Source organism: Aspergillus eucalypticola (assembly GCF_003184535.1).
Source record: "Aspergillus eucalypticola CBS 122712 chromosome Unknown BO83scaffold_25, whole genome shotgun sequence".
NCBI classification, from domain to species: domain Eukaryota; kingdom Fungi; phylum Ascomycota; class Eurotiomycetes; order Eurotiales; family Aspergillaceae; genus Aspergillus; species Aspergillus eucalypticola.
Window position 1 is genome coordinate 492,170 of NW_020290299.1, and position 23,957 is coordinate 516,126.

Sequence of the window (23,957 nt, forward strand, 5' to 3'; positions counted from 1 at the left end):
GCATAAAATGCCTCAGTGATCGGCACGGGTGACGTGAAGCTAATGTAGTGAACGGCCTGGAATCGCGAGAGCGTCCGAGATATCTCCTGATGCGGATGATTATGCCGCAATGAAATCGTATTCCATGAATTTATCGCGCAGCCTTTGGGATACTTCCACATAAGGGTTTGCCAGTTGCTTTTGGTGCCAGTAGTACTATTATCTCCTACTCAGGGAGCCATTAGCAGCATGCAGAGGGCGCGTCGTTAGCATGTTAGCCTAAGAGCTACCACTTAGAATATATTTAGTTCGGGTACAGCACTGAGCTCGGGGACGTGATCAGCGCTTCATTACTGATACACGCATTACTGATACACGATCCAACCACTTGAATCAGCTCAGACTAGGCGAAGAGGACGTCCAGAATGATGAAAGACATGATAACTAGTAGATGAGATAAGAAGTCATCCCCGAGATGAGCGGGGGGAAAGACCACGACCATCTTCAACTAGTAAGTAGTAAACAGGCAGGCCCCCCATCGCACCTGCCGTATTGATCGATCCAGTGACTTTGTCTTGGCAACGTCGCCGACCAATCGCAAAAATCCGCAGGAATTCCAATTTCATACAACGTCATTTACAAAAAGTGCAGACAAACAATACAGCTATCTTTTCTACAGTTTCAATCTCGAATTCATCTACATCAGCTGGGAGATATCATCAGTGCTATCCGACCGTACGATTCCGAAGACGGAGCAGTTGCGACGCTCTCAGTGCGATGCCTAGCCAACCGCCCCTCCCACCCCTCCTCACTCCCTACATATCGTCTCTGCCGCCATCGTCCCTCACAGTCCTATCTTCAGTCCTTGGCGCAACAGGGAATTGGCTAGTCCTACGATTTCTATATGCAGCCTTGAATTCGTCTTCGACGTCAGACGCTGTTGCAGGCCTCAGCGACACCAACAATGGGAGGAAGAGGAAGGTTGTGCTCGTGAGTTTTCTGCGGGGTTGGGAATTTTGGAGGTCCGAGGCCAAACGATTGGTATGCTTGTGAACCCTTGTTACGTCGCTCTATTTGGTCATATGTTATGAACTATTCGGGTACTGCGAGGCTTGAATACTTCCTTTTCTCTCTACAATAGCTCTATATACTGTCTATTGATCCTAATAATTGGCGACAACGCTGACCCGACCAGGGCCTCGATCTTGCCCGCCTCACAGACAAACGTCAATTCGCTTTTGTTGACGGACTCTCCGAACTTTTCGTCCCCCCCTCCGCTACTTCGACTCAGACACCAACAATTCAACCCTCATTGCGAGGAACAGTGCCTCCCCGGACAGTTCTCCCCCTCAGGTCGCAACCCGGACCTGTTCCCGCGCGAGGACCGCAACCCGCTGCTCGGCCAGTCGCTGCCCCTCCGAACCCGCCAACATCGAGAGAAGTCGGGCCAGTCAAGCGGCTTCACCTATCGGGAAATGGAAATGCGGCTTTGGATGTGCTCGAGAAAGACATTGCGGCGGTGATCAATGATCTGAAAACATCAACATCCGGAGATGAACAGGAAGAGCTCGAGGTTTTATTGATTATCGATCAGCCAGATCTGCTACTCGCCGCTACGGGTCCGAGCAGGGGCATAGGCGCTACTGAGATGGGAGATTGGGTGATGGGTCTACAACAGGTATGCTACGAGTCTCCACTGGCAGTACGGCTTTGAGATTGGGAACCATATCCGCTGACTAGGACCCAATTATATAGTGCGCTCACGCAACGATCATGACGGCGTCTTCTGACTCTCCGTTGATCCACAACGCTTCCGCATCTGCGCACCAAGGAGCAACTCCGCTGGAGACTGAGCATGCCGCTTTTGCTATCGGATCGGCTCATCGGTCGCACATGGTTATGCAGCTCCGAAACCTTGAAACGGGTGCCGCAAGGGATGTCAGCGGTGTGCTCAGGGTCAGCAAAGGTGGCGCGTGGGGGCAAAATGACAGCACCGAGGCTAATAGTAGTTGGGAAGAGAAGGAAGTCCTATATTTCGTGCAAAGGGACGGTGGTGTTAGCGTCTTTGGGCGAGGAGAATAGATACTAAGGTTGTTGCATCATTCCATGTCATGTCCAGGCGTTCAGGCGTGCATGCGGAAAAGAATAGACCGGGGGTAAATAGAAATCTTGTCGCAAATGGATCGAAAAAGCACACCTGTTGTCGCAGAAACCACATCGTACGCACTCGAGGGGTAGGTTGCATTCAAGTAGACAGATCACATTGGACGAACAATCTCAAACTGCATCTGCCACGACATGGGATATCTGCCAGCCCTAAACAAGACAAGGAAATTCATGCATAAACTTTCCCATTTCATTTCTTTCTTTGAAACAGAAAAAGAGAAAACATCCCCAGAGAGCAAGAGAGAAGACGAGCGTCTTTTGGTTCTTCTTTCACATTGTCGTCAATATATGCCATTTTTGTGTTTCTCTAGAATAAAGAAATGCTATGACGGCAAATATGAAAAAAAAAAGACCGTCCCAACACCAACTCCACGGGGAATAGCGTCTTTTTTTTATTGCCCCTAGCATTGCGACCCGGTTCACGTCGTCAAATGCCAACCGGCCCTGTCATACCAGCCCAGCCTCCAGCCTCCGAGAACGAAACGAAAACGCGACAGTCATCGAAAGGGGGGAATCTAGTGGTTCTCGGGACCACGAGCGCCCTTGGGGGTGCCGACCTGGAAGCCGTTGTGGAAGCGGCGGTGGACCTCCTTGAGGTGACGCATTCTGCCGGAGCCGGTGGTCTTTCTGCGCTTGGCCTTCTCGCTCCAGTTGACTGTATAAAACGAACTTCGTAAGCCAATCTGTTCATCCAAACACTTTTTTCATACAATCCGTATCCAAGGTTTCTCAAGGAACCAGCGGTTGTTCTTCGATGGTGGGGTTTTGGGGAAAAGGATTCGTACACTTGCGAGTCTTAGCGGCAGGGTAACCGCAGTTGGCACAAGTCGACTTCTGGACGTGGAAGGAGCGGCGGCCTGAATTCAATCCGAAGAGTATTAGCCCATCTGGTCGTTTCCCCATAATCTCATATATATGTTCCTCCCGGCAGTCATTTATTATTCCGTTCCTTCTCTCATCCATTCCGTTGGTTGTGTAGAGATCTCCCGTATAACAATTCCCGCCCGGAGGGACATATATAAATTTTCGGAGTAGTGTAAATACTGACCACAACGCCGGCAAAGAGTGTGAGTCTTGTTGTGGCGCTTTCCGAAGCTGGAGGTACCCTTCGCTGTAAACAGAATCGGTATGTCAGTCTGGATGTTGTTCTCGTCGATAGATCGGACTGGGCGGTGGTATATCGCGTTGGCACGTACTCATCTTGAATTATGTGGAACTATATGGCACAATTTGTTAGCGACGGAAAATCGAGATTAGAAAAATTTCCCGGCCTGGGGAAAAATGACAATAATCCCACGTGAGGGCGCAAAATGGACCTACCTGGCGATTCCGTTGAAGGGCTGGTTGTCGTTGTCGTCGTCGCTGGGCGTATCGAAGTTGCTCTGGGATCTGGGGTGGTGTCGCTTAGCGAGTTGTGGTTGTCAGGGCTTGTGCCCTGGTCCCGTGATTCGCCGACAGCCTCAAGGGTGAGTCTGTCACATGACCTCATAACTGCGAAGAGTAATTCTGTTTGCTCCGGCGGGATCCACTTTACTGCTCCATTGCGCTAGGCTAATAGGGGACTAGGGCATCGCGGCCCGGGAGCAATAAGGCTATCTATGCACCTACCTACTTACTCCGTACTTAGTCCAGATAGTGATGAAGATTCTATACCGATATTGGGACTATATTGACAAGTCTATAGTTACAAAAGAAAATTCAGGAATATGCACAGTTTGAATGGGTATCTATGGTAAATACTAGGCGCCTATATAGCAGATGTGACATACTATGAAATGTTATAGGAGCGCTATACAAGGTCGTCTTTGCCGATGAATGCGGCCATAGGATCGTCGGCCGCAAGCCGGCTTCGCTTGTATGATTCAATTTCTTCCTCGGTAATTCCAGACTGCACCTCCATGAGCGTTCTCTTCTTCGTATTAGAGTTGGATGTCTCCTGTTGTTCCGAGGGTTGAGCGTCATCAACAGCTTCATGCGCGTCGTTATCTTCATGCCCAGCGGATGGCTCGTCACCATCGGCCCCGTTCTCAGACAGCATCAGCAGCTGGTCTGCTTCCTGGAATGCGCGCTTCCCATCTTCACCAGTACAATAGCTGTTTTTGACGGTGGAAAAGCAACAGGCATATCCCCACTCAAAGTTGTGCCACCAACTTCCCCAGACGCATGTATGGTTGTTGGTGAAGATGTCTTCAGCATACTTCGATTTGGCCGCCTTCTTTGGTGCTCCCTTGATCGCACCCGTCTCGTCATATTCGACGAACCTCTCGTTCTCAACAACCATTGTATCCCGCAACGGTGTGGGGTCGAGGTGCTCTTGACCACCATACTTATCCAGAAGAGCCTTCCGTTGAGCTTCACGTTTCGCGACGGACTCTGCCTCCTCCTTCTTCCGCATGACCTCTCCAGCTGTCGGGTTCGCCTGCAAGTGGACCTTCTGTGCACCACGTTCTTGTGATTCCCAGGCATATCTTTGCGCCTTCTCAAATTCAGCAGCATCACCTGAAGCGCGGACAAAGTTCTCTTCGGCAACAAGTGCTGCTGCCTGATCATCCTGAGCGCCCATATCAACCATCCGTCGTGTCTTCGGGTCGTACTTGGCCGAATCAAGGTCCAGGTTCAGCAGATACTTTGCCGTGTCTTCTCGGATACGGAGGTTGCGAGTGGCGGTGCTCTGTTGTCTTCCCATGTCGGACTCCTCAGCGTAGCGGGCTTCCTCCTGAGGCGCATCTTCATCGTCATCGGCCTCGCCATCCTTGCCCTCATTTTCGCCATCCTGTTTCGTGACTCGTTTCAATTTTTCAAGTTCCTCGTACTCCTCCACCACTTGTCGATATTCGCTCGGATCGTAGCCGTTCCACCGATCTCTCTTCGCATCCCACCCCATGTTGACGTCTTGTATGACTTCATCCGCCTGAATATCTTTACCGGTCCATTTGGCACCATGCTTTCGAGGGCGACTCAAACACTCTTTCGTCTTGTGGGTCATGGCGCCGCAGTTCTCACAGGCGCCTTTCCGGTACTTGGTGGCCGCGGGACCAGCACGCTTGCCACGATCGTACCATTTTGACTGGTCTGCTGTCGACTTTTGCAGACGTTGATGCTCTAGGTAGTCATTCGCTTGAGAGTCGTCGTCGATATAGAACGGCTTTTTCGAGATGAAAGACGGAATGTACTCGTTGCGCTCTTTCGACGCCACATCGGCGGGTTTTTTAGACATGATGGCGGATGGCAGGGAACAGAAGGCGCAAAGTATAGGGGAAGGGAGAAAGAGCTATAGCGCCGCCAAAGGACTCAAGTTTCTCTGGAAAAACCAGCAGATGTGTGTGAATGTCGGGTTCTTGATTCTATCTCCGCGTTGATGGGAGTCGGCGACGGTTCTGTATCACTCACGTGACCTGGCGTAATACCCGCGCCACCCAGTCGCGTAAACTCAACCACAACTTCCTACACGTCGCAGTCACAAAAGAGAGTTGGACGGCGAAGCAGTGGGTGATGTTGTCGGTACCTAATTTATTGATATGACGCGACTCGGAATTCCTCGCGCGTTCGGTCGCTGACAGCTTCAGCTGTCCTGAAATCAAGCTATGGAGCCCTTCCAAGTGCGCCTTAACTGCGTGGACCACTACCAGGCAACTCCGTCAGAACTCGACCCTCCTCTGCCTTACAGGGATGGTGCGGCTGGGAAAAATGATAGATCGAAAGTCCCCGTAATTAGGATCTTTGGGGCCACGGAGACTGGCCAGAAGGTGTGCGTCCATGTGCATGGCGCCTTTCCTTATTTGTATGTCGAGTATGATGGTGATCTGGAGACAGAGAAAGGTTGGTCTGATAAGAGGTGTAACAATATGGTATGTTCATGCAGCTAAGCCATCTATAGTGAGCTCCGCCATTAGGAGTCTCCGTCTCTCGATCGATCATGCTCTGGCAGTAAGCTACAATCGCAACGAAAATGCCAAGAAGATACCCTTCGTCGCGCACATCACTCTGGTGAAGGGTGTTCCCTTCTATGGGTACCATGTGGGCTATAAGTTCTACTTCAAAATCTATCTCATGAACCCCGTTTATATGACCAGGCTAGCGGACTTGCTACTTCAGGGCGCTGTCCTTAAGCGTCCTCTACAACCATACGAAAGTCATTTGCAGTTCGTTCCGCAGTGGATGTGTGACTACAGTTTGTACGGATGTGCCTATCTGAAGTGTAGCAAAGTCAAATTCCGCAGTCCCGTCCCAGAATACTTTGAACTTACTGATCTATCCCATCGCTGGCACGACCGATCCGTACAACCCGACGACCTGTTAGACGACTCTCTTTTTCCAAAGCAAAGCCATTGTCCCCTAGAGGTCGATATTTGCGTTCAGGATATTCTAAACCGCTCAGAAATTAGCGAAAGACCCATCCATCAGGATTTTACTGAACTCTTCAAGCAAATGACTTCTGATGAACGACTTGTTCCGAGTATGGCAGGTTTGTGGCAGGATGAGACACGCAGACGGAGGAAGCGTCTGGGGCTCGAACCGGGCAGTAGCCCATTCGATCCCAACGAATTAGTCTCTTTGTCCGTTAACCCAAGAGATACTTCTCGAGGTGGCTGGATCCACGAAGAAGAGTATCGTGAAATGGCTGCGCAGACCGTCAATGAGGAGAAGCAGGAGAATGGTGGCGGCGATGTAACATTCGATGACTTACTTTCGCAGAAGCCATTCGCCCAGGATGTAAAGACTGCGATGCAGAGTGTCGAGGATTTCTATCCGGACAAGAACGATTTTGATAAGTATCAACAACAACCTGTCGAGCCTGATACGGCGGCGAACGCAGAAGTAAACGTTGATGAGAGCGCAGCTTGGCCTGCGGCCTTGGATGATGAATACCTTTTCGACGATGATAATTTCGACGTATTACCCGGAGAAGACAATGACCGGGAAGCTGCAAGTGCCTTGGATGAAAATCAGGCCGGAGATATCCTTGACCTAGTACAAGACGAACCTGAGTACTCTGTTGATGATCTAAATGCCTACGAAATGAGTGCGACGCGAAAAGCAGGTTCGGATGAAATGGTCGGACGAACCGAAAGCCGAGAGCCCAGCCATAATAATATGCGCAAACGGAAAAGATTCTTCGATGACACCCCATCGCAGATGTTAGATAGGCCGCGGAAGTCTCGGATAGCTGAAGTTCAAGTCAACAGTACAACCCCCAAAATCGAAGATACCGCCAACACGTCGGATGCAGATGCAGTTGTAAGGGGAAAATCCTCACAAAAAAAGCTATCTCAGTCAACTGTCCGCTCTAAGAGGCCTGAACAGAGTGGAAGGCTCAACTTTCCGGTTGTCAAAGACCCTAATGATCCTATGACAATCTTGCGCTTCAGCCAGGACGGTGCGCCTTCTTCCAAGGAACTTAGAGAACTAGAAAAAGATTTGTCCAGTTCTGGGCCAGAAGTTATTTCGAAAGACATCAGAGCGGAGAACAGCTCATCACAACCGCAGTCATCAGTCACTGTAACAAGTCCTGATGCTGGCATAGATCCGCAGATTTTGGAAATAGCGTCAGGATTCTATGCTGCCTTTAATGTGCCTATGAATGCTCGCATTTGCTTCTTGCGAAATCTCTCTCCCAGTACTAGTGAGGTCGCTTCGACACCTCATTGCTATGATTATCCGTCCGTTATTTATCAGAAAGCGCACTACAGTGATGAAAGTGATGTGCCTGACCGTGCGAGGGATTACGCAGGTAGGGAATTCCGCTTAGAAGGTAATGGTATACACTACCTCCCCGACTTCGATCCGTCAGGGCGGTCTATGGCTATGCTAGGGGAATATACTCCACCGAGAGACAAGAATGAACAAGAGGTGGTTGACCAGCAGCTGCGGGAGTTCTCTACCTCTAGGTTCTGGGAGTTTGGCCCTGTTCCTCCAAGCCGCTCAGAAGTTATCGAATGGTTCGAAAAGTGTCAAGCTGAGGAGAAGGCAGATGCCGCTCAACCCCAAACACCCAAGCAGGTGCAAATGAAGGCGAATGTCTTGTCACAGATCGAGGGCCCTACCCAGAAGAATGGCTATGGCTTCAAATATTCACAAAGAGGAAAATCCACCAGTGTCGAGCACCAGACACAGTATATGAGCATCATGAGCCTGGAGGTGCATGTGAACACCCGAGGTGTGCTGTCGCCGAACCCAGAAGAGGATGAGATCACATGTGTGTTCTGGTGCCTGCAGTCGGAAGATGAGGACCTTGATGCCAACGGTACGGTGCCAGGGGTTCATGTTGGCATGATATCTCAATCGGAAGACGACAGGCCAGATACTAAAGCATCCAAAGCCTTGAGAATCGACTGGGAACATGAAACCAGCGAACTAGACTTAATCAATCGTATGGTAGACATTGTTCGCTGGCATGACCCCGATATCATCACTGGCTACGAGGTACACAACAGCTCTTGGGGCTACTTGATCGAGCGAGCAAGGAAGAAATATGACTTTGACATCTGCGATGAGCTGTCCAGAGTGAAGTCGCAAGCCCATGGGAGATTTGGCAAGGATGCTGACCGATGGGGCTTCAACCACACCTCTTCTATTCGAGTCACTGGACGGCACATGATCAACATCTGGCGAGCCATGAGAGGCGAGCTGAACCTGCTGCAGTATACACAGGAAAATGTTGCCTTTCACCTGCTTCACCGCCGTGTCCCGCACTACTCGTTTCAGGACCTCACGGACTGGTATCGCAGCGGGAAGCCTCGCAACATACTGAAAGTAGTCGAATACTTCGTCTCTCGCGTGCAAATGGATCTCGAGATCCTAGAGTCAAACGAATTGATCCCCAGAACTAGCGAGCAGGCCAGGCTACTTGGAATCGACTTCTTCTCAGTATTCTCTCGTGGCTCTCAATTCAAGGTTGAATCTCTCATGTTTCGCATTGCGAAACCGGAGAACTTTATACTCGTCTCGCCGAGCAGGAAACAAGTCGGTCAACAAAATGCTCTTGAATGTCTCCCACTGGTGATGGAACCCCAAAGCGACTTCTACACCAGCCCTCTTGTGGTACTAGACTTCCAGTCCCTATACCCCAGCATCATGATCGCCTACAACTACTGCTACTCGACATTCCTGGGGCGAGCACACCAATGGCGGGGCCGAAACAAGATGGGATTCACGGACTACAAGCGCCAGCCCCGAATACTAGAGCTACTACAAGACAAGATCAACATTGCCCCCAACGGCATGATCTACGCAAAACCGGAAGTGCGCAAATCCCTTCTCGCACGCATGCTCGCCGAGATCCTCGAAACACGAGTAATGGTCAAAAACGGCATGAAACTCGACAAAGACGACAAAGCGCTCCAGCGCCTCCTCAACAACCGACAACTAGCCCTGAAATTAATTGCCAACGTCACCTACGGCTACACGTCCGCCTCATTCTCGGGCCGCATGCCCTGCTCCGAAATCGCCGACAGCATTGTGCAATCCGGCCGTGAAACCCTCGAAAAAGCCATCGCCTTCATCCACTCGGTCGAACGCTGGGGCGCCGAAGTAGTCTACGGCGACACCGATAGTCTCTTCGTCTACCTCAAAGGCCGAACCCGCGACGAAGCCTTCACCATCGGCGAAGAAATCGCCAAAGCCGTCACATCCATAAACCCCCACCCTGTGAAACTCAAATTCGAAAAAGTCTACCACCCCTGCGTCCTCCTCGCCAAAAAACGCTACGTCGGCTTCAAATACGAACACCGGGATCAAAAAGAACCCGAATTCGACGCGAAGGGGATTGAAACCGTCCGTCGGGACGGCACACCCGCCGAACAAAAAATCGAAGAAAAAGCCCTGAAACTCCTCTTCCGCACCGCCGACCTCTCCCAAGTCAAACGCTACTTCCAATCCCAATGCACCAAGATCATGCAAGGTCGCGTCTCCATCCAGGACTTCTGCTTCGCAAAAGAAGTCCGTCTAGGCACCTACAGCGACAGAGGCCTCCCACCACCAGGCGCCCTAATCAGCACGAAGAAAATGATCGCCGACCCACGCTCCGAACCCCAATACGGCGAACGCGTCCCGTACGTTGTCGTCACTGGCGCCCCCGGCGCAAGGCTCATCGACCGCTGCGTCCCGCCAGAAACCCTCCTGCATGATCCCCACCTCGACCTAGACGCAGACTACTACATCACGAAGAACCTCATCCCACCCCTCGAGAGGATCTTTAACCTCGTCGGCGCAAACGTCCGCCAATGGTACGATGAGATGCCGAAAGTGCAGCGCGTGCGGCGCGTCGAGGGAGCAATGTTTCGTGGTCCTGGTGGTGGTGGTGGTGGTGGACGGAGAACCCTCGAGTCGTATATGAGAGCGTCGACGTGCATTGTATGTAGGACTAAGCTGCGGGATACTGATACCCCGCTCTGCGGGAACTGTTCAAGACAGCCGCATCTTGCGATGTTTGAGCTTGTTTCGAGACAGAGGGCGGCGGAGAAGAGGGTTGTGGATTTGCAACGGATTTGTAGGTCTTGTATGGGAGTGACGTTTGGGGATGAGGTGAAGTGTGATAGTAAGGATTGTCCGGTTTTCTATTCCAGGACGAGGGATGAGGCGAATTGGAGGTATACCAAGGCGGTGCTGGATCCGGTGGTGGGGTTGTTGAGGGATAGGTGTGAGAAGGAGTTGGAGTGGTAGGTTGGTTTATTGGGGGGTGGGGTAATTTGGTTTTTGATTGCTTGGAATGGGGTTAGAGGTTGGTTCAATGGGATAGGCGTTTATTATATAAATCAGGTTGGGCTGTGAGGGATGGGTTGGGTGATGTATGGTTACCACAAATATGTATACTATTTAACGGAGGGGTTAGGAATATAGTACTTAATGTTCAGATGGATTATGATGGATGATCAATTTGTGCATGTCTGATTTGATAGTTACAATCTAATAATGACGCACGTAGGTGAAGCAAGATAGTTCAATTTGCGGAACAAGCGTCACAGATCGAAGCAATCAAGAACGGCAGGATGTAGTATATTCAAACGAAAAAAGACCTGTCTCAAAGCCCAAGCAGCTCATTGAGTTTATCAAGAGCAGTAGGCTCAACATCGTCTTCCTCCTCGATGATCTCCTCGCATTCGTCATCTCCCTCGATGAGTTCCTCCACGAGTGGTGTTGCTGAAGGGCTTGCAATGACCGGTCTGGGCATTTCAGGCATTTCAGGAATTGCTACGTTGTCATCGATGTCTAACAAGGAGATCTGTTCCCTACTGGGGGTGCTTGAAGACGCGGATGGTAGAGAAGGCGATAAAGTGGGTACGTCCGAAATGCCGAAATCAAGCAGTTGATCGATGATGCTCTCGCTGCTCTTCGCGCCTGCGTGGCTAGTGGAAGGGCCCGCAGTTGGGATTGACTGAGTGTGTGATGAGTTGGCTGCGCGTTCTTCGTCTGTGAATAGACCGAACGGGTCTTCGTACAGGGTATCAGGTTTAGCTGCAGTCGACGGGACTTTGGTCGGGCCAAGCTCCACAGGATCGGATTGGAGTGCTGGAGGCTGATAAACATCGTAAAGACCACGGGCAACTCTACCCAGTATATGGGGAAGAATCCAGGGGAAGCTGATCAGAGGTAGTTGATTCATCTTGGGAGTTACATGCGGTGGAGAATTTTCGCGATGTTTCTTAAGCGCCTGGGTCATTTCTTCATGCGTGACACGGTACATAGCGACTGCTAGTGGTGCCAGTAGCTCGAATGTTCTACCGTCCACCTTGTTGTAGCATTGCTTTCTGAAGGTTTCGCGGTGCGCGGCTGATATTGCACCGATTTCTTCGTGGAATTTGTAGTCCTTGCTTATGTGTGAATGGTTTAGAATAAAAGTTGACCAAATTTCGAACTCGGTCTTGATCTCGTGCTGTGCCATGATTCGCCGCATGGCTGTGTCGTATTCGTTCTTGAGATTCTTAGCGAATGTATAGAGGTCTTCACTGACTTCGATTGAACAGTTAAGGATTCGCTCGTCAAAGGGCATCTCCAAGCTTGGCACGAAGTCCACCCTCTCCACAGCGTCATAGAGCTGACCGAGAATCTTCCTGGAGCAATAGATCTGGTCTTTTGGCTTAGGCTTCTCCATAAAATGAGGCCACCTTCGTGGCTGAAGGTTGCGGGTCATGATAGCGGGTCTTCCTGTCTTGTTGTAGTCCACGGCATCGGAATGGAGCTGAGCAAGTCGGATACACTTTTCTTCGTTAACACCATCCTCAAGCTGATCTGCCCAGGCAACGTGGGCGTGAGCGATTGTTGGAAGACTGTCATTTTTCATGTACATGACAAAGAAAGAGGTAACTTCATCGACTGTGACATCGTGGTCTAGATCCTGTGCCTTGTTGCTGGTGTAGCGCATTGGGTCTAAGAACCAGTCCTTGTGAATCAAGTCTTGATCCCAAATAACCAGGTAGTCATCACCATCAAGGTCTCCACCGGAACACATGCTGGCGATGTCCCGATCGCCGGTTTGCGGTAAGACGACCACATCACGGAGGCTGTGCAGCTCAGGCACGTTGACTGCCCGGACCACACGAATGTCACCTGGATGAAGAGAGGGATTGCGTGCCAGTATACAGAGCCCTTCAATGACTTCGTATTGTGTACCTCCCTCAGAGCCACTTGTACGAGGGACCTGAAGAAAGATCTCTGGCAATGCTGCTAGCTTTTGCTCGAGAGAAGCGTCCTCCTTTGGTATATTATCATAAAAGTAGCCCTTGAGGATCCCCGTCTCATCCATGACGCCTAGTAAATTTGTGCCATTGTCAATGACAATTTTCGCCTTCTCTTTCAGGTACTTGATATGCCAGGTCCGCCAAAGGGCTAGGATAGATGTGAAGAATGGCTCCTTAGATCGCCGGAAACCATCAGATACCATTTGACTGACGGTAAGAGTCGTCTGATTCGGATCAACGTACTTCTTGAGTACCTCGATTGCTCGGGAGTCACTTTCCATGGCCTCATCAAGAGCACGCAGCATGGACTTGAGTTTAGCGTGAAATACCTCGTCAGGAATCCCGAGGGTGGACATGACAAGTATCAGCTGGCGGTTCAGTGTAGCCATTGAGTACTGAGACCATCGGATGATCTCCAAGCCGTTATGAACGGTCGGAAATTTATTCTGGCTCTCTCGAATATGAATCTCTTGAGGCTGGGCATCGGAAGAAACAGCAAGCATACCCTTGCAGCCCCCAAGACGGAACTGAAAGGCTGATGGAGGCTCGCTTGTTGGCGTTTTTATCTTGAGCTCAGTCATTGCCATTTGTGCAAGAAACCTCGAGATCTTTCCGACTCCATCAGAGAAAGTGTAGCCATTTCTTTCCACATCAGGAATATTGCGTATTTGTACCGGGCAACCAGCTACTGCTCGAGTTGTTGAGAAACATTGGCCTAGTCGTGCTGCGTACTTGGCCACATTTCGGATGTCGCTAAAATGACCCATCCAAGCACGGATATTGGCTGCTGTAAGGTCAGGCAATGGAGCAAAGAAGTAAGCCCCATGCTCGCGAAACTGGGAGTTCCCAAAAGCAAGGAATTCGTAACGTCGGTCACCAATGATAATGCCATTTGCCAGTGCTCGCTTGATGCGGGTGAATATCTCATCATTGGAATTATCGCTTCTAGCATGAATGCGACCATAAAGCTTCTCATCCGTAAATCGAACTCGGAGAAAGCGATCTGCATGCTCCATGTAGCGTCTAATAATCCTGTTCGAGATGTCCACTGATGGTAGATTGTAGTATACGGTGCTGGGCGTGATTGTAGCGGATCGCATATGACAGCAGTAAGGAGGTATCTTCACCTTGGTGGCTCTGACCCCTCTGATAAATGGAAGATCAAATATCTTCATCGGGTCTAAATACTGCTGTTTTTGACTCGCTACATTCTCCAGAAGCTTTCTTGCCTTTGCTTCCCCGAGCTCAGCTAGTTTGGCGGCGAACTCATGCGTCATGGTGAATTCGGAAAGGTAGCCATTGGAAATGCAAACTTCAAGCTGATACCGAACTTCGAAGGGCAGAGGGACATAATCAGAGTCAATCAGGTCATTCAATGACGACGTTGACAAACTGGAGGCATCGGATAGATCGATCCACTTCCACACTGGCGGCATCCTCTCTTGTCTATCATCCCATTTGATAAAGCGGTCAGTCTCCTCAATAGAGACATTATAATCCTGGAGAATTGCACAAAGCTGAGTGAAGAGTTCCTTCTGGCAATCTAGAGGATAACTGATTCTGAAGGCATTCCATCGACCTGCGGGAAATCGTGAGATTAGCCAGTGGAAAGATAGAAATAATAGAGACAACTAGCGATAACAGTTGATGCAGAAAATGAGGGAATACCAATGTCTATGATAGGTTTTTGCCTTGGTAGGCTAACTGGGAGCGTAGACAAGTTGAGAGGGTTGTGGACAATATGTGTCTGGCGGTACCAGCAGTCTGAGTCCCTCCAGCTTCCCGGCTCATGGAATGTAGCACTTATATCGCTGATTCGGCGGTGATACATGGGAGGGGATTCGAGCACGGTCAAGTGCGATACCACCCCAGTTGTGATATTGCGTGACTGAAAGATCTTGCCTAGCTGTCTTAGGGGGATCCTAAGGCGATATGTGTACCAGGTATCGGGAGAAGAGGTTGGGGTTGCTTTACTATTAGAGCTGAGTATCTGAAGCTGGAAGAAGACGTGAAGTTCTTTAATTTTCAGATTGAGTAGCAGGAAGGGTTTCCCGAGGGGACCGGCTTCGATCGTCCGCATTGGTAGAAGTGTTGTTTCGTTAAGCATAACTCCGATATCAAGTGAGGAGATTGGGATTGTCTGAGAGAAAAGGAACATCAGATGAGAGTTGATTTTTGTATTTGCAGTTGGGGATATTTACGAGCTCAGCCGGATAGCGGACGTTGGGACGCACTGGGCTTGGAATCTCAAGCTCTGAAGGCCTGGGCTCTTCGAGAGCAACAAAAATGCGTACTTCTTGTCCGCTTGAAAGCTTGATGCTGTATGAACCATTTTTCCAAAAATCGGAACGGGGTGGCGGTCTGGTGAATAATTAGTGATATCCGAGGATTCATGACCTGAACGAGGGACCAACTTGAAGCGAACTTTCCCCCTCGACTCCAACTGGCCATGATGGTCTTCATAGATATCGATCGAAAAGATCGTGCCTTCGCTTTTGAATGCGTGCCAGATAGTACGGGCAGTGACTTTGGGAGGCAGCCCAGTAAGTTTTATTGCAACACTAGCCCACGATCTCCATGGAGCTGGAGGAGGTAATGTGTTGTATAGACGTTGTTGCCCCCTCGGCTGCCTCCCTTGCCCCCGCCAGTAGGAACCCTGCCCCTTCGTATGCTGTTGCTTGCCTCGATGGGGCATGGCCGCTGCAGGTTGAGCAGACTTGGAGGCGGATGAGGTGTGTGAGAGGAAGGGAGCAGAAGAAGACATTGGAGGTAGAGGGGGACGTGGGGGTGAAGATGATGATAAGAGAGAAGGAGAGAATGAAGAGCAAGAGGAATTTGGGGGTGAAGGGAGGGGAAAGTGAGCTGAGGAAGAAGGCGAGTTGGCAGTGAAGTGAGGAAGAGGCCGGGGGGAAGAGAGAGAAGACGGAGAAAGAAAGAGAGAGACATAGGGAGAATTGGCTCTCGAGTGAAGCTCCCTCCCGCTGTCCGGGGAGAGACCTTCGGGGTCATCTTCTGGATGTACCTCCATCAGCTTCCCTTGTCCACTATGCTCTTTTACCCACTTGCTTTCGTTTGTCTGAGACTATGACCTTGACTGGAGGTATTAGTGAACTGAAGGAGCAGGTACCGAGGAGAGCTCTGTGGTTGGTATTGCGGACAAGAACTAGATCTGAGTGCACATTACACTAATTTGAGGGCCGGGGAAGTCAAGGTAAAGCAGCAGTGAGAATTACAGAGGCAGCCTGGGGCTTTTTCTAGCTCATTCTCAGTGTTTATGATGTCTCAGCCATGTGGCTCAAACAGTCGGAAACTTCCTGTGATAACCAACCAAACTCAAGGTTAGAGCCGAAAAGTGAATGAGACAAGGTAAGTCACAGCACTTGCAGATTCTCACAGGCGAGATGAATTCTCCCAATGACACCATTGAGTGGAGCCTCCGGGCGTTTGGCTATGGCCCATCTACTCTTCAGATACGCCGCCACAGAGCAACCTGGCCGGGGGCTACAGACTGAGAGTTCAATGTGGCGTTGATGAATACGGATGATGCTTTGGACAGTGTTCATTAGTACTGGGTCCAGCCCTCAATCTAGGTACTTCAGAACCGGACGGATCTAATGAAGGGCGCGTCAACGATAGCCTAGGCTATCATACCAACTAACGTATATACAAAAATCATTATTCATGTAAGCCTCATACTACTGCTGTGTCGGATCATTGGCCGCGGACAAGGACGTGCTTGTGAAGAGAAAGTCTTTCGAAAACTCCAGATCCATGTCCAGGTCTATTTGCTGAAGTTGGTTCTCTTCCAAGCTGGCGCGAGTCCGAACTTGGTCGGAAGTGCCACATTCGCTGCGTTGTGACGCCGGACTTCGCTGTGCGCACGGCTGGCTATTTAGGTCGGCATCTTCGAGGGGTGTTCGCCTGTGCTGGGGTGTTACATTTTTAGACTTCCTGCCGACCCTCATTTGCTGCGATAATAGATCAGCCGGAGGAAATGCATTATCCATAGTCCTTTTCGGGCTCCGGCAAGGAGGAGACGACAGGCTATCTTCAAATGGTTCCACCTGTGAGTTCTCAGGCTGGGTTTGGAGCTCGCCCTCCGCCGGTTGCGTTTGCTGTGTCATGGTTGTTGGGGAGGGCCTTGCACTAGACCTCCTCGTCTGTTTGCTCGGGGGCCTCGTCCCGTCAGTCTCAACTCGGATCCCCATAACATTCATAAGGCGTCCGATATGTTGCTGGGCTTCAGAAAATTCCCGGGCTTTTGCGGCTCGCTCATTTCGTAGTTGTTGTACCTATTATGACAGATTAGTGAATGCCCAAGCACACAGATAAAGAGAAGTTGCTGTTTCTGGCTGCTTATTGTCCTACCTTCTTTTCTAGGTGGTGTATCCGCTTATCCTTCGTTTGCAGCTCCTTAGTGGCGTCGGATGCGGCTGCCTGCATGGCCATACGCAGCGAGAATAATTCTTCCTTTTGGGTCTCGTACTATTGATGTGCGTTAGAAATCCGGACTGCCGTAAATAACCAATACATTGATTGTACTTTTGTACTTGCCGCCGAAAGTTGAGCCTCATAATCTCGGACAGTTTCTTGTTCTACTTGAAGGCCCCTTTCGGTTTTCTCGATCGTGGACGCCAACTCGTGGGATTTCATTCTCTCTTCCTCAAGCTGCATAACCCCATTAGCATCTCTTAATTCCTGCCATTGGAATATTAGTAACCCTACCTGAATGCGAAGGAATCCCATTCCCCTCTCAGTGTCTGCCTTCTCGGATAGAATCTGCTCTTTATCTTCGTCCTTTTGAACTAGAAGCAGTTCACATTGTCGGAGCTTCTCTTCAAGTCCCGCCAAATCCTGGTTGAGGGAGTCATTCGTTTTAATCAGGGAGGATTTCTCTTTATAGGCTTCATCTAGAGCGTTCTGCAGGTTCGTGTTCTCGGCCTTTTGGGCTATCATTTCATCCTGCAACGATTCCAGCTGATCATCTCTTTCAGTAATAGATGCGACCAAGTCCAACTCCCTAGTTCGGGCCTTCTCTACCTCGCTTGCCATAGTATCTTGAAACTCGCGCCTCTGGTCTTCAAGATCTCTTCGAGCTGCGTCGAGAGTTGCCGACAATTCTTCAGCACGGATAGATGCAGCTTCCGCATGGGTCTCTAAGCGAGAGATCTCCAGCCGAAGCCCGCCAATTGTGTCGGATGCTTGTTGAAATTGCAGCTCCAATGCGCCGTTCTGTTCCCTTAGCTGCTGCGCCTCGGCTGAAATCGCGTTCCGCTCTTGCTCCATCGCCCGCAGTGGGGCTTCGACATCATCACATCGTTGTTCGAGATCATAGCACACCTCCTCCATCTTACGCATAAGGCTGTCATTCGACACGCGCGCATTAAGCATGAGTGTTTCTGACATAGAGCTCCTCCAGTCAGACCGCGAACTAGGCACGGAAACATCCTCACGGACGTTGAGTGTCGTATAGGTTTTGGCGGCACGAGATGATTCTGCTTCTGAGAACGAGCACTTTTGGCTGTGCAGTAGCTGCTTGTTTTGAGCCAGAAACATCTGCAGGGTGGCATTACCAGCTATCGTGTCCTGAGTTGTGGTCTGTGATAGCAGTGCGTGAAGGTAGAAGGATAAAAAGTCATATATTAATTCATTTTCCAGTTGCGAACGTGTAGCTCCGCATTCATGAGAGCCGTGGCATGATGATGAAGCGTGATTCCTCGGGAAGCTTTCAATTATCTTCCACATGACTTGCTGACATTGTTCAAGAGGTTCTGCAAAGATAGCGGAGTTCAGCGATGCTGAATGCAGCCCCGTGACCAACGACTTGGCCACCAGAATATGAGTCAGGCTCGGCGAGCTGGTAGTATCTAAAGTGGACACAATATATTCAAGCAGACTGCGTATCGCGGTCACGCCTAAACACGCCTTGACTGAGTTAGTATAGCCCCAGATGGCAACGTGGGTCTACTTACCACACTTGCCCCTACAAGGCGTGGTAAATACTCTGATGTCAGCACACCTAGCACGAACTTGCTGTCGCGACTTATAAGCCCATCGACAGCAACTCGGGCTATATCGGTTGATAATGCGGCAACTGGGAGCAGCGATGCCAAAAATGTCGCACCCTGACGATAATTAGCATGTGTCCACATTGCCGCAGATTCGAGATGAACCAGCACATACTAGCATCTGCACTCCAGAATCAATACCATTCCTGGTGATCTTCTCCCGTAGTTTGGCAATCTTTGAGCCATTTGCCTTGACCCAGCTTTCTCTCTGTTCTGACTCGACTCTATCACATATTTCGATGGCCAAACGAATACTCTCGGCTGCTTTGTCTACCGTTAAGTCACTGCAGCTATCAGAGCAAGCAAGAATAACGCGCAGGACGACGAGGTCCAAAGTTTTGAGACCCCGCTTGGGGCCAAAGAAATGGTTGACGCTTTGCAACCATGACGGAACAAACCGCACACAGCCTTTCTCGGTCGCCGGATCTCCTAAGGATGCCATGCGTGCAAAAGTTGCTAGACAGAGAAGGTTGCCCATGTGGTCACTCAGGTTACGCAGCGTTTTCGTGAGCTCTACCTGAAGGCTAGCCATCACTTCGGACGGGATCTCTTCGAGGAGCCGAGGTGATCTTTTGATGCCATTAGAGATTTGGTTTAGAGGTAGGATGTTTTCTGCACGGGGATCTTCTCCCATTGTACGTATCATCTTTTCCATAAACTGTGTCAAGCGTGCGGGTATCATAAAGTCAGGCGGTAGAGGAGACGCCAGGATGGCGGTGCACACCAAAGCATACTAAGGAAGTCAGTCCATGAAGTTCATAGCTCGACAGTGTTACTAGCCACCCGTGGCTAGCAATTCTCTTTGAATAAGGGGCGTACAAACCTCTGCCTTGTCATCGCCGATAGCACCTTGAAGGAACTGATCGAGAAGACATGGATGTCGCTCCAGCAAAGCATCCCGAACAGCGGGTGCTGAAACTGCCGAAGATCAGCCTAGCCAATGCAACTAATACAAGCAATGAGCTTACCGAATGTCCCAAGTAGAGGTAACGCGAAACGAGAGCGCGATAGACCATCCACGAGTACGTCAACTAGAGCCCCGATTTGACAGGGCTTGTGAGAGGCCCACAGTCGAATGCTTTGTGATGTTGTTGATTGAGTCAAGCTATATAGGTCCTGAATGTGCCAGGGATTAGCATATAACGCATTGACCTAAGATGTTCGCGTGGAGTAGCGGAGTTTACCTGAAATGAAGGTGCATAAGGGGCGGTAACGAGGCGTTCCACCTCGCGACTCAAGCGAATACTCTGTTGATCTGGCATATCTGCTAACCTGACTCCATCTATGAAGTGCGTATCCATGAGCTAATTGATACGGACCACAGATAAAATGGGGCGTGCCGTTCCCCACGAGGTTATCGTTAGCTTGGCTTTTGACTGCGATGGGAAAGATTTGATGTTCTGTATGTAGCCGGTTGCCCCATCAACAGCTGGACGCGGGCCATATGGAGCCTGGCAGATAAGCAAGTGGGGACAATGAATATGATGCAAGAATAGCCGGCGATTGCTTTATCAAAATGTTCCATTGAGCACTATGCATTCACATTGTCCTTCAGAGTGACAAGGTATAGCTTTCTTGCAGGATGATCTACCCTTTTCGGTCCAATCCGAGCCATGTGTGCCTGTTCCTGCCAAGTCATAGCCTGCCTGTGTTCCTGAGGCACCATCGGAGTTTTGGCCGATCGCGTTCAACGATAAGCAGCAACCCCTCAAACGTGGGGGATCAATCATCGTTGCTCAGCCTTCACCAATGTGGGGGGTGAACCTACTTTTTCCGCACCTCTAGACTTAGACATGGCCATTTCCACTATCCAGCAAAGGCAGGTTTATGGCATTCTACTCGGCCTTTTTCCGATAGCTGCTGTACGTCTCATCCTTAGCCCCGATGACGTTTCCCCTCGCGCCGAGGCCAAGCTCCTATAACGGGCTACCACTGGATAATCGGAGACCCCATTCTCGGCCTTCGAGGCCTAGTATGTCTTTTATAACCGGACTTGGAATGTAATATATATTGCTCAATCAACACCCTTGATCTTACACATAGCAATATTCCTCACACCCCCCGTGGATCCGAGCTCTCGTGAGACAATGCGGCCGCTCAGCCAGGTGCCTCGGGCATTCCCCGCACATCTCCGCGCCCTTCAAAGCCGGCCCAGCGCCCTCTCGCCACGCTATTCCTTCTCTCTTCAAGGAGCAGTGCGTTGGGCTAGTAATTCAAAAGCAGGAGACAAGAATGACGGCAATGCTGGACAGGGGAACGGTGCCAATACTGGGCCTTCTGGCAACCGTTCAGGCTCTCGGACTTCAGGCAGGACCCTATTAGCCTCTGCCTTGGCTGCAGGCGTCGGCTATGCATATGCTGTGACGAGCGGACAGTCCCAGTCCTTGAATAGCAAGCATCCCAAGTATGGATCTGCGAAGGATTTTGAGAAGGTAGAATACTAACCAGTTCTCCCGTGTTCTCAATATATATATACATAGTATATCATGTGTACTTGGCTAAACGTCGATTTAAAAAAAACAGGCCATTGCAGAACTCCGAGCCACGCTTGGCGATGAGATCATCAGCACCGACAAAGACGATCTTCAACAACATGGGTTTTCAGAATGGTCCAGCGTCAACGCTGATCGTCTGCCAGTTGCCATTGCCTACCCGGCGAGTACAGATGATGTTTCCAAGATCGCTAAGATCTGTCACAAATACAAAATGCCAATGATACCCTACTCCGGGGGTTCTAGTCTGGAGGCCAATTTTTCGGCCCCTCTAGGCGGATTGACCATTGACTTCGTGACGATGAATAAGATACTTGAGTTGCACGAATCTGATATGGACGTTGTGGTTCAACCGTCTATTCAATGGATGGATCTGAATGAGAAGATTAAGGACAGCGGCCTTTTCTTCCCCGTTGACCCTGGACCGTCTGCAATGATAGGTGGTATGATTGGAACAAACTGCAGTGGAACCAATGCCGTGAGATACGGGACCATGAAAGATTGGGTAATTAACCTTACTGTCGTGCTGGCAGATGGCCGTGTCATCAAAACACGCCGCCGTCCACGCAAAACTTCAGCCGGGTATAACCTGACAGGCATGTTTGTTGGGTCTGAAGGAACACTTGGTATTGTGACTGAAGCGACTCTGAAATTGACGCCAATTCCAGAGCAGACTCGTGTCGGTGTGGTGACCTTCCCCACTGTACGTGATGCGGCATCCACTGCCATGCAGCTTGTTCGAAAAGGCATTCAAGTACAGTGTATGGAGATTCTTGATGAGATACAGATGGATGTCATCAACCGCGCCGGAGGAACTGGAAGAACATGGAAGAAATTGCCCACTCTATTCTTCAAGTTCTCCGGCACCAAGGCCGGGGTCGCGGATAGTATTAACCTGACTAAAGCACTAGCAAAGAACAACAACGCAAGCTCGTTCGAATTTGCAAGAGACGAGCGAGAAGCACATGATTTATGGTCTGCGCGAAAACAATCGCTCTGGAGTATGCTGGCACTAAGAGAGCGAGGATCCGAAGTGTGGTCAACCGACGTTTCGGTACCGATCTCTAGATTGCCAGACATTATTGGTATGCTTTTTAAAACCCAATACCTGGATTTTAGCTAATTATAGTAGAAATCTCCAAGAAAGAACTCGATGACCTGGGAATCTTTGCCAGTATCCTTGGGCATATTGGAGATGGCAACTTCCACGCAAGTATCTTATATGACCGCACTATTCAAGAAGAAAGGGAGCGAGTAGAAAAGGTTGTATACGACATGGTTGATCGTGCATTGGAAATGGAAGGCTCTTGCACTGTAAGACATCAGCAACCTGAACTTGTACCTGAAAGCATGACTGACCAGTTTTCAGGGTGAACATGGTGTGGGATTGGGCAAGAAAAATTCACTGAAAAAGGAGCTTGGCCCAGCCACGATTGAAATTATGCGTTCCATCAAGAAGTCCCTCGATCCACACTGGTTATTGAACCCTGGCAAGATCTTCGATTATGAGGACGAAGCATAGATGGCGCAATCTGTTCTCTCAGCTGAGGATGGCATATGCATCGTAAATAGGGCAGACAAAAGGCTGTACATATCAATGGCTAGTTTCATAGCAACTATGTCACTTTCAACTATATTGACCCCATCCATTTATGGTCTAGTTCGAGGCCCTAGAATGATGCCATTCACATTTCTATAAGATCGGAGCAATTGACCAATCAAATTGGCGGAGAATGCTACGGAGTGGTTAGTCAGTCACTAGTGAGGGCTGAGTCACAGCGGGGCAGATGTGCTCCGGAGCGATATCGCAGTTTTAATCGGTAACGCCACTCTTGTTCCTCTCCAACTTCCGCATCATTGTCCAAGAGGTGAGTGCATTTCGTTTAATTTGCTCATAGTTCAATCACATTGTGGCTATTGCAAAGCGACCTGTTTGTCTATCGTGTCACAATCTTCAAAAATGCCTATGGTGGAGATACAACTGTGCTTTCATCCCTTGCGGGGCTCCGTCGGTTAAGGCGCTGCAACCGGAAGTTGGCTATGTCTCCCCGTGAGCATGTTCCAATTGAGATTTTTGATGCCAATGCTTTTGTTTAAATCATCCATCGTTGTCTCATTGACTGTCAAAGACGAGTAATTGACAACTATCAGATCACGAGAATCGCAGAGCGACCACCTCGATATCAAACAAAATGGCCTCATATCCTAAGAAGAAGTGCGGTATGGATATACAACACTGGCGATTCGTCTGTGGCTGCAGTGCTAATAACATCCAGGTGTTTTGGCGCCACCGGCTCCGTGGGCCAGCGGTTTATCCTCCTGCTTGCTGACCACCCTTTCCTGGAGCTGCACGCCGTCGGTGCGTCTGAGCGTTCTGCGGGCAAACAGTACAAGGATGCCGTGAGGTGGAAGCAGTCTACGGCTATGTCGGAGAAGCTTAGCACACTCGTCCTTCGCGACTGCAAGGCTGAACAGTTCGCTGACTGCGATCTCGTCTTCTCTGGACTCAACAGCGACATTGCGGGTGACGTTGGTATGTGGTTCTTTGCCCAGGCGACAATACTACCTGCTGATCA

General features: G+C 50.0%; 8 protein-coding genes across 8 annotated transcripts; 4 read left to right on the forward strand and 4 right to left on the reverse strand.

The window, feature by feature from the left end:
* The first annotated feature begins 68 nt into the window (after positions 1–68).
* BO83DRAFT_115274 (uncharacterized protein) lies at positions 69–2,319 on the forward strand. Its single transcript, XM_025525966.1, has 4 exons — positions 69–490; positions 545–1,020; positions 1,175–1,657; positions 1,735–2,319. Coding segments are annotated over exons 1-4 (1,287 nt in total). The 5' UTR covers positions 69–489; the 3' UTR covers positions 2,062–2,319.
* Positions 2,319–3,559, reverse strand: BO83DRAFT_114835 (60S ribosomal protein eL37). The gene is made up of 5 exons (XM_025525964.1): positions 3,466–3,559; positions 3,342–3,361; positions 3,194–3,256; positions 2,931–3,002; positions 2,319–2,800 (listed from the first exon to the last, which is right to left on the reverse strand). The coding sequence occupies exons 2-5, from the start codon at positions 3,343–3,345 to the stop codon at positions 2,661–2,663; spliced, it is 279 nt and encodes a 92-aa protein (XP_025384982.1). The 5' UTR covers positions 3,346–3,361; positions 3,466–3,559; the 3' UTR covers positions 2,319–2,660.
* Positions 3,560–3,854: 295 nt separating this feature from the next.
* On the reverse strand, positions 3,855–5,395 carry slu7 (mRNA splicing protein SLU7). Its single transcript, XM_025531941.1, has one exon. The coding sequence runs from the start codon at positions 5,360–5,362 to the stop codon at positions 3,935–3,937; it is 1,428 nt and encodes a 475-aa protein (XP_025384983.1). The 5' UTR covers positions 5,363–5,395; the 3' UTR covers positions 3,855–3,934.
* Positions 5,396–5,605: 210 nt separating this feature from the next.
* BO83DRAFT_344576 (DNA-directed DNA polymerase zeta catalytic subunit REV3) lies at positions 5,606–10,810 on the forward strand. Its single transcript, XM_025528724.1, has 2 exons — positions 5,606–5,964; positions 6,023–10,810. The coding sequence occupies exons 1-2, from the start codon at positions 5,730–5,732 to the stop codon at positions 10,804–10,806; spliced, it is 5,019 nt and encodes a 1,672-aa protein (XP_025384984.1). The 5' UTR covers positions 5,606–5,729; the 3' UTR covers positions 10,807–10,810.
* Positions 10,811–11,119: 309 nt separating this feature from the next.
* Positions 11,120–15,516, reverse strand: BO83DRAFT_367515 (RNA-directed RNA polymerase (Sad-1); the record flags this gene model as incomplete). The annotated part of the gene is made up of 4 exons (XM_025529762.1): positions 11,120–14,400; positions 14,490–14,961; positions 15,023–15,182; positions 15,236–15,516. 4 exons carry the CDS (start codon positions 15,514–15,516, stop codon positions 11,165–11,167), a joined length of 4,149 nt encoding a protein of 1,382 aa, XP_025384985.1. The 3' UTR covers positions 11,120–11,164.
* A 954-nt stretch (positions 15,517–16,470) lies between these two features.
* On the reverse strand, positions 16,471–20,229 carry BO83DRAFT_410685 (uncharacterized protein). Its single transcript, XM_025534237.1, has 9 exons — positions 20,074–20,229; positions 19,858–20,005; positions 19,713–19,807; positions 19,005–19,622; positions 18,794–18,946; positions 17,547–18,746; positions 17,364–17,489; positions 17,190–17,306; positions 16,471–17,113 (listed from the first exon to the last, which is right to left on the reverse strand). The coding sequence occupies exons 1-9, from the start codon at positions 20,188–20,190 to the stop codon at positions 16,517–16,519; spliced, it is 3,171 nt and encodes a 1,056-aa protein (XP_025384986.1). The 5' UTR covers positions 20,191–20,229; the 3' UTR covers positions 16,471–16,516.
* A 671-nt stretch (positions 20,230–20,900) lies between these two features.
* On the forward strand, positions 20,901–22,958 carry BO83DRAFT_381221 (oxidoreductase, FAD-binding protein). Its single transcript, XM_025531942.1, has 4 exons — positions 20,901–21,321; positions 21,413–22,466; positions 22,514–22,695; positions 22,743–22,958. Exons 1-4 carry the CDS (start codon positions 20,977–20,979, stop codon positions 22,788–22,790), a joined length of 1,629 nt encoding a protein of 542 aa, XP_025384987.1. The 5' UTR covers positions 20,901–20,976; the 3' UTR covers positions 22,791–22,958.
* Positions 22,959–23,533: 575 nt separating this feature from the next.
* Positions 23,534–23,914, forward strand: BO83DRAFT_419788 (NAD-binding semialdehyde dehydrogenase; the record flags this gene model as incomplete). The annotated part of the gene is made up of 2 exons (XM_025534896.1): positions 23,534–23,601; positions 23,642–23,914. Coding segments are annotated over exons 1-2 (300 nt in total), but the record flags the coding sequence as incomplete, so codon positions are not given.
* Between the last annotated feature and the right edge of the window lie 43 nt (positions 23,915–23,957).